The sequence below is a fragment of the Leptopilina boulardi genome, unplaced genomic scaffold (genome assembly GCF_019393585.1).
Source record: "Leptopilina boulardi isolate dan_hultmark-lab unplaced genomic scaffold, ZJU_Lbou_2.1 LbouV2_387, whole genome shotgun sequence".
Lineage (NCBI taxonomy): Eukaryota > Metazoa > Arthropoda > Insecta > Hymenoptera > Figitidae > Leptopilina > Leptopilina boulardi.
Window position 1 is genome coordinate 72,146 of NW_026137959.1, and position 9,436 is coordinate 81,581.

The 9,436-nt window shown below is 25.7% G+C and overlaps 1 protein-coding gene across 1 annotated transcript; it reads right to left on the minus strand.

Moving 5' to 3' along the window:
• Positions 1 to 6,694: 6,694 nt before the first annotated feature.
• On the minus strand, positions 6,695 to 9,130 carry LOC127288478 (uncharacterized). Its single transcript, XM_051315953.1, has 6 exons — positions 9,076 to 9,130; positions 8,798 to 8,925; positions 8,091 to 8,207; positions 7,070 to 7,276; positions 6,783 to 6,981; positions 6,695 to 6,720 (listed from the first exon to the last, which is right to left on the minus strand). The coding sequence occupies exons 1-6, from the start codon at positions 9,128 to 9,130 to the stop codon at positions 6,695 to 6,697; spliced, it is 732 nt and encodes a 243-aa protein (XP_051171910.1).
• Positions 9,131 to 9,436: the final 306 nt, after the last annotated feature.

Here is a 9,436-nt window from a genome sequence, read left to right on the forward strand (position 1 = left end):
AAAAAATTGCAGTTTTAAACACAAAAATTTTGTAGTAAAAAATGTATTTTTGAAGTACTGTATAAAAGAATATCATTTAAAATGAATTATTAATTAAAGTACTTACAATCTAAATTTAAATTAGTGAAATATTGTACTTATAAAATAATTAAAATTTAATCACTAAATCACTGCTAAACGATTCAAAGGCTCTGTTTTCAGTACTTTATTATTAAATTTTTCCTGATTTAATCTTATAGTGCAGCATTTTATTTAATAAACAAAATATAAATAATAAAAGAAATCAACATTTTTCTGTCTTTGGTATCGTTAGAATCTTTGTTAAATGGAGATTATGAAATAATATTAATAATTAAAAAACTTTTTAAACGTAAAAAATTGTATTTGCGTAGAAGTCATTAAAAATATAACCTCACGTTGATAAGGCCATCAGTGTACCCGAGGACCGACTTCATTCAAGCCAACAGAAAATATAGAGTCTTAGATAACAGTTACTACTCACAGGAACATCACATACAATGTATTCCGATTATCAACGCATGGGACAAATTCAAGGTCCCCTATTCAGAAAATTGACACTTGTCTGAACTATTTTATTCTTATTTTATGTTTTTCGTATTTTTCCACTTAGGCTTAAAGATTTGGCACACTATCCGATTTGTGTCGGACGGCAAAAAATCGGACGACAAAAAATTTTCAGTGGACTGAAGAAGTAAATAGGGCTTTGCACACTTTCCGATTTAAAATCGGACCGACAAAATGTCGTTGTGCTGCCGGAAGAATCGACTACAACGTCCGACTGTCGGATGATGTCGTCAAAGCAGTCTCTTATGAAAAGCAATAGATGCTTGCACACTATCCGACAATTTTTCGTCCGATGTTTATATAATCAGGTAGTTTTTCCAATTCTACGTGACTCTATTAGAAAAATTTGAATTTTCTTATTTGTTTATAACAATTTGTGTAAACAAAGTAATTTTTTAAACAATATATAATTAAAATTTTTTTTTTCTAAACCATAGAGGTAAAATACTCTCTGTTTGTTAACTCCATAATTAAAATATCATTAGGCTCATAGATTCAGGTAGTTTCCGATTTTTACGACGTAGCAGACAAGCTGTGACAACTATATTTTTAATATTCATTTTTTAAAAGCAAATATCAAATTATAATAATACTTTGCTGCACACAGTACTCTGGCTAACGTGCGACTGAAATCATACCTTAAAGAATTCCTTCGGATACCTGAAGTTTTCGTAGGATGATCAAATGTCGTACGACAAAAATCGGACAGTGTGTAAAGCTCGTTCGTCCGACAAAAAATCGTCCGACTTTTTGTCGTCCGACACAAATCGGATAGTGTGCAACGTGCCTTATTTCTACCAAAATTATATTTTCCAGACTTCTCAAATACTATTTTCTGATGCATGCAAGTCTTTTATAGTAAACACATGTTAACAATTTAAAGAAACTTGACATCCGCTCTTCTGAGAATAAGGGTATTTCTTTAAAAAATTGTAAATACTTGTAACTAAATACTTCTAATCTTTTGAAGAGTAAGAGTACCTTCTCCATTAATAAATTATAAAATATATAAATTTTTTTTCTGGAAAAATGTATCATCTAATGAAAGCAACATTCGATGCACATATAAACGAATATTTTACAGCATTAAATGTAAAGCTTTCAACGTTTCAATATAGAAACAAAAAAATTTTATTTAAAAAATAGTACTATTTAAAAATAAAAAAAAAAACGGGTACAAAGTTTTCAAACCTAGGTAAACATATGAACCGCATATCATTTTTTGTAATATCTTTGCAACTCTCTGTTTTCTTTAAAAACATTTAAATAGATTACCTACTACTGACTTAATTGAATAATTAAAATGTTACTATTTTATTACCACGAGTAGCCAAAAAAATTTCTCAAATTATACAAATGTTAATTGAAAAATTTTTGAAAAGAAAAGTATTATGCATTTAATAAATATTTAATAACACTGGTAATTTTTTTATTAATGTAAATAGCCACATTACTATTTTTAAAAAATGATAATTTTTAATTTATTTAACATTGAACAATTTAATGAAGGAATGTTTTTATAAATACCATATTTTCGTTTTTAAAAAATATATAACGACAAAAATATAACGTGTGCATTCATCAGTTAATGTGCACATTATTTGAGCCCCTCAAACTATCAATAAAAAAATTACTCGGATTTTTTGATAAAAGTATATAGGTAATCTTTCATGTAATAAAGAAATTATGTACATATAACAATAAAAATTGTGAACGTGTAAATGTATTTATGTAGATAGTAAAATTAGGAGAAATGACCACAACTGTCTTGCAGCCATATTACATTTTTCTCAAATATGGAATAACTTTAAAATAATTTTTTTAAAAACATATTAATACTTGTCAGATAACAGCAATTTTGCTTCCTCGTGGAGGAAGCTTTTTAGTCCTTTCGTTTGTAAAAATTTTCAAAGTGTCGGAAACAAATTTTTCTCTATATAGAAACATGTTATATGAGATCCTGATCAATTGTCAGGATGTATATATGTGTGTGTATTGTGTGTGTGTATGGATCCCTTTTTTGTTTAGAAGATAACTTTAACAGGTTTTAATGGATTTAGATAAAATTCGGTAGGCTCATTTATCATATTAATATCTCAAATCTAACCAAAGGATTTTTAAAAAAAACCCAAAAAAAAAATTTTATCGTCTTTTTTCCAAAAATTTTTTTTTAATCGAAAAAATTTTTTAATAGAAAAATTTAAGATTATATATAATAAAATCGTATTCCTTACGTCAAGACAAATCGATCAGTATATATAATTAGTATAGTTTTAATTTAAATTTAAAGTATTAATGGAAGTTAAAAAATCAAAAATTCACATTTTGGCTATAAAATTTTGTGATTATTTAAATTTAAGTTTATAGATGAAATAATTGTATTCCTTACATGAAAACGAATCGATTGGTATATATATAAAATTTACATTTGAGGTAAATTTAATAAATTAATGAAAGTTAAAAAATAGAAAATACACATTTTAGCTGAAAAATTTTATATTTATTTAAATTCAAGTTTAAATATAAAATAATTGTGTTCCTTGTATTAAAACGAATCGATATAATTGTAAATAATTATAAATTATGTATTATTTTTCATTAATATTTAGAAATTTCGGTTAAAATATGAATTTTTGATTTTTTAACTTTCATTAATTCTTTGAATTTTACTCAAATGTATAGGTACTCTAATGTTAATATTATTATATTATTTTTGTATGTTTATTTCAATGTTAATGCTTTCTCCACGAGGAAGCAAATTTTTTTGTTGATCGTAAAAAGGAAGCAAAATGTTCATGTAATGAACATCTGAATTTACAACTTGTTTAATTCTATTTTTTGGATTTTTACAAAATTTTAGCTCAATCCATCAAATATTTTGAGAGAAAACCTGCGGAGAATATTTACATGTGAAATCACAACAATAACATAACATTAAATTAATTAAAATGTCTTTAAAAATATATTTTTTAAGTTTAATTTTTACTTTTTTAGATAAAGAAATAAATAATTTAAAAATAAATGAAAAAAAAAATCTATACGGTGGGAATATGAGATTGGACCGAAAAATTTTAGTACCCGCCCAGATTTACCATCTTCTGTGTATGAAGACCAACCAAACAAATTTTTCTTCCCTAAAGAGATTTCGTTCACCCAGAATTTATGTTTAAAGCAAAGGTTCATCGTGACAAGTTTCGTGACAGTCACTCACATTGTAAAAAAATCTTAAAGAAAACTTACTATCTTTAAAAATCCTTTAGTCCGAAGATACAAACTGAAGGACTGCATACAAAATACATGGTCTTAAATGTAAGTTAAAACAAATATAATTTATTTTTAAGAAGTAGATACACTATAAAACGTTTTTTCTATTTACACTTTTCTACTTTTTTAAATTATACCCGCGGAAGTTTAAAAGGCCGCTTTCTTCTTCGATTTTGAGTTTTTTATTACAAAAATGAAATAATTTTTACGTATAAGATTTTTTTAAACTGAGATCGAGACACCCGAAAAATATCGATTCTGTCAGAAAGAGGTTCTAATTTTTTTTAATTTTTTCTATTTCACCTTAAACTTATCAAAATATTTTAATTGGAAACTTTATCTCAGGGCAGGTTTCACTTCTTCTTACACTAAATATTACATGTCTATATTTATTGAACTAAGAAATCCAAAAATTATACTTTTAAAAAACATTTTTTTGTAACAATGAATGTATATGTTAAGTGAATGTAATTTTTAAATTTAAGCATAAATAATTATTTAGAGTAATGAAAATTAAAATAATTAAAATAATATGTCCATTTTTTGCAAAATAACCACCAATTCTGCAAATTTAATAAGATTATTGAAATAATTTTCATTTTTAAATATGGTATAAATATAGGATCGCAAATAACTAACTTATAATTATATATATATATATGTTTGTCCTAACAATCAAAATGTCAACATATTAAGTTTAAAATTTATTATCCAATTTATATCAATTTATTAGCAAGTTTTCAAAAATCGATAAATTCAATTTTCAAAACATCTTAAATCCAAAAAAGAATGTACATAATTAATTTATTACAATTTTTCTTCGTTAAAATAAAGTTCAGTCGTAATGTGATAAATGTCATTTGTTTAAATTTCTCGAAATAATAAAATATAGATATATCAATTTTTGAAAACTTACTCTTAAACATAATAAAGTGAACAGATCAATTTAAGTTAAAATAAGGTTTAAGGGGGAACACCAGTTGTAACTCAAGAAATAATGCTTTTTACAAGAATATTTTCCAAAAGAACAATGAATCTTTTTAAAGAATACTATTTATTAGTTAAAAGTACATGTTAAAAGCTGTAATTTAAAAGAAAAAAAAATTTTTTTTAACAAAAACTTTTAGGGATATGAGCCATTGAAGTGGCGCCTTAAGAAAAAAGGCGAATTGCGGTGACCAGCATTCTGCAAGTATACTTCGTCTGAAATACAAAAATGAAATTGATTTACATTTATTATAAGATTATCTAGTTCGTGATCGAAGGATTTAAAAAAAAAAAATTTGACAAAATGGCGACCTGTTAAAGTCAAAAGTATGATTTTCGTTAAAAAAATACGGTCGATTTTCAGCTATATAAAAAAAAGTTTTGCATAAAAAAAAAATCCTTCGATCACGAACTAGACTTATATGTGTAAATGAAGCACACTAAATTTTAAATAAATTGGTTTAATGGTATTCGAGTAATCGTGGTCACCGACTTGGAAAATGTCATTTTGAGAAAAACGCATTCAAGGTTTCAACTTACTTTTTTTTGTTCAGAAGAAATTTTGTTTCCAATTAACAAAGAGTCATCGATTCCTGGACCATATAATAACTCTTCCGCAGTGGTTGCCGTTTCTAAATCATAGGAAAAGGCCATCTGTCGTTAGGGTCAGGTATGGCTGGCCACCTTGTCTGAAGCCACGGGACGCGCCGCTGCAGTGTTCTGTATATCTCATTCATTTTTCACCGGATCAAGTTTAAAATTTACAGACACATTTCTAAATATGTATACTATAATAAAGTGAACAGATCAATTTAAGTTAAAATAAGGTTTAATGTATATTATTAAAGCCCTCACATCACTAGATATTTAAGAATATCTTTAGAAAATCTTCAGGATATCCTAGGGATATCTAAAACGCTGAAAGCAAATGAATATCCATAGAATGTCCCAGGAATATCCTTAAATATCCGGTGCTGTGAGGGAGGAATTAAGTCAAGGGACAAAAATAATGTAAAATTTTAAGTCAAATTTTAGTTAATTTTTTGACTTCAAGATCAAAGATTAATAGCAAAAACGTCTCCACAGAATGTAGGTAAATAGACAAACTCAATATCAAACTTTTTCATATAACGGAATCAGAAATATCTAATTCTATAATGTATAGAATTTCTTTTTAACAGATTTTTATAAAGTAAACCTTATATTTAACCGAATTTTCATAAAAGACAAACTTTATGTAACTGCATTTTTATTTAACAAAATTTCTATTTAACCCAACTTTTGCATAAAAGATTCGTTTACTAAATTTTTATTGGAAATAATTTCAATTTAACAAATTTTTCTTTTTATATAAATTTAAAAACGTCGAAATTTCATTTACTCCTAATCGAGATAAGACGAAAAAGCAACGGACAGAAAGATTTAAGAACGAATTTTGAAATTGATTAAACACAAATTTTCTTGCTATTTTCTATTGGTCAACTTTTAAATTCACTTCTAAATATTTCAGTCGATTTTTTGTTGTGCCCTATGTAAATTTGATGAAATGAAAATTTGACGTTTTAAAAGTTCTTCAAAATAATAATTCGATCAAATGTAAATTAAGTGATATTAATATTCGGATAAATAGAAATTCAATTACAGATTAATTCTATATTACATTACTTTTTGTGGAAATTTGGTTAAATATAAATTCTTTTAGACTAAAATTGTGCTAAATGGAAATTCAGTTAATTAAGAAAGTGTTTTGTAAAATTTGGACTAAAATAATTCTATAATATAAAAATTTGTTTGAATTTAAGGTTTGCTTTAAAATATTCTGTTTAATGTAAATTTAATAATCCTGAATTCGACCTCGCTAAAATGGGGAATATTCATGAGTCTCTATAAAATATAAATTAATATTATTTTAACATTAATTAAAATTTAAAAACACTGCAACTTACTCCAAATATTGTTACAGTCATCATGACTAATGAAATTTATTCCCTCAACTGACTGTCCATCCTTTTTCTCCATGTATAGAGTTTCGTGAATTTTGTAGTCCCAATAACCGTAGGCTAACCATTTTACCCGCGAATAAACTGTTGTTGAATGTTCTGCGCGCATGTACTCATACTTGCGTATTGCAATTCCTTCAACAATCTATGTAAGAAAAACGGGTCAGTAAATTATTTATATTTTTCAATTTTTATTCAGCCTCTTAAGATATAAATTTATTTAAATTTATTACTTCGTGAGTCTGTCGAAGGACAGCATTTTCTCTGATCGCCACTTTCAGCTCATCAATTATTTCTATTTTGGTTTCATCAATTTTTTGTTTCAAATTATCATTTTCCTTATGAGACATTTCAGAATTTGTATTTTGTCTTTCCGACAATTCATTAAGTTTCTCGGTCATTTCTTCACGAAACTGAGAAAATTCCATTGAATTCGCCGTCTATAAAAATAATAATTATTATAAAACATATGACAAATTATTTTATTTGCAATTGAAAGGAGAACCTCATGATAAATGCTTTACAATTTACTAAACCCCAATTTTAAATTTGTTATGTTTTGTCATAGTCATATCGATTTAAAAATGACAAAATCAATCAAACATTAAAAGTTCAATGCTCATTACTTTCTATATTTTTTTATTAAGGGGGGAAACCCGTGTGAATGCACGTTTTTTCAATATTTTTTTACAAAAAAATAGAAAAGTTTATTGAATTGAAATAAAGAATAACTCAAAGTGTACAATGTAAGCTATGTATAACAATTTTTTTAATTACAAATATTGCAATATGGCGGCGTTACAGGCGTTTAAAGTTAGATCACAAATGCTTATGTGCGGAAAAATTAATTTTTTATTGATTGGTGATTCTGATAGAAAAAAGTTTTCTCTATTAGAATCATCAATCAATAAAAGATAGATTTTTTCGCACGTAATCCCCCTTTTTACTGTCCAGGTCACAGATAGTAAACTAATTTTTAAAGCACGAAAAAAAATTGTAAACAATTTTTGTACAAGAGTTTCCCCTCTTAAATAATCTATTTAAAAAATTTTTAATATATAAGGCACTTATTTATATACGACAAGAAATTACCAAAGTTACAAGCCAATCCATTAAGTTTTCATTTTTTTGGTACAATTTAGGAATGATGCCTGTTATGTAGGGAAATTTAACAGTAACGAAAAAATTATTCACCGCATTTTTACGTTATAACTAAGACTATTATGGAAAAGAGAAAAATAATTTGTTCATTACCGTTGGCATTTCTTTCGTGGCAGAACTTGTTTGTAGGGCCTGTGCTTCATCATATTTTTTTAAAAAAAACATATCACCAGCTGCTTCGTTATTTTTCTTTTGTATTGCAGACTTTTTCTAGAAGATAAAAAATTTTAAAAAAAGTTTTGAACTTTTATTGTATATTATTAAAATTAAAATCAAATAATTAATTTGACCACATGTTAGGTTATTGTATTCCTTAATTAAATGTGATATCGTTCAAGTTTAAAGAATCAATAATAATATTTTAAACAATTCAAATTTGCAAGGATAAAAACTTCAATTGTTGTCTTTTTATAAATTGATTTTTACTTAAAACCTATTTCATTATAAAAAATTAAAGAAATTATTTTCTTGGAATACATTTAATTTTTTAGAAATTTTATATTAAGAAGAAATTCAAATTTTACATAAGGTAAGAATTAAAAATAAACTTTTCATAGTACATAATTTTTTTAGCATTTATAAAAATGTTTGATATTTCTAGTACTTTTGATGAAATTTCTTGATTTCCCTAACGCGTGGCGATCAAAAATTTTGTTGTCATGATATATTAAGATTAATTTTACACAAGGTTGTTATGCTATTTGATTAACCTTGCTGAATTAATTTTATTGAAAAGTTTGGTTAAAAAAATTTGCGGACATAACTGTTTATAAAAAATAACAAATGAAAATAAAACTCACATCTAATTGTGCAGCATTTTTCTTTTGAATGTTTATCACATCTTTTTTCTTATTTTTTGGCCCAATTAATTCCGGGGAAAATTTTTTATAATCTTTTATCACCCGCCCACCTCTTCTAACAGTCGTTCCTGAAAAATATAAAAATGAATCGGTTATAATAAAAGTTATAATATCTCTCTTTGAGCCAGAAACATAGTTAACAAAATTAGTGAATTTTAGAAATAAAATAAAATGAATAAATAAAATTTATAAAATAAAGTAATAAGTTTGAAATGTACCTGATGTGCTGGGAGTGCTCACTGATTGTGCAGCAGTAGGTTGTTCGTCCTCCATCTGAAAAAATGTCATCAACAATTGAAAAGTTATTGTTATATTCCCTACTTACACCTATCTGTAATAGGTATTTATGACCTTTTAAATAAAAATAAATTTTAATAAAATCAATAGAAATTAACGTACTACATTACTCATTTATAGCGTAAAGGCTCTAATTACGGCGCGATTCGAGTCAAAACACCTTTGAAATAGAAAATTCGACATGTCTATTGTAGAAAGTCAATTTAAGACTTATTAAATGAAAAGCTTATGTTATTTAGATATTAAAAAAAAATTTAACTTTATAAAAATCGATTATTTAAA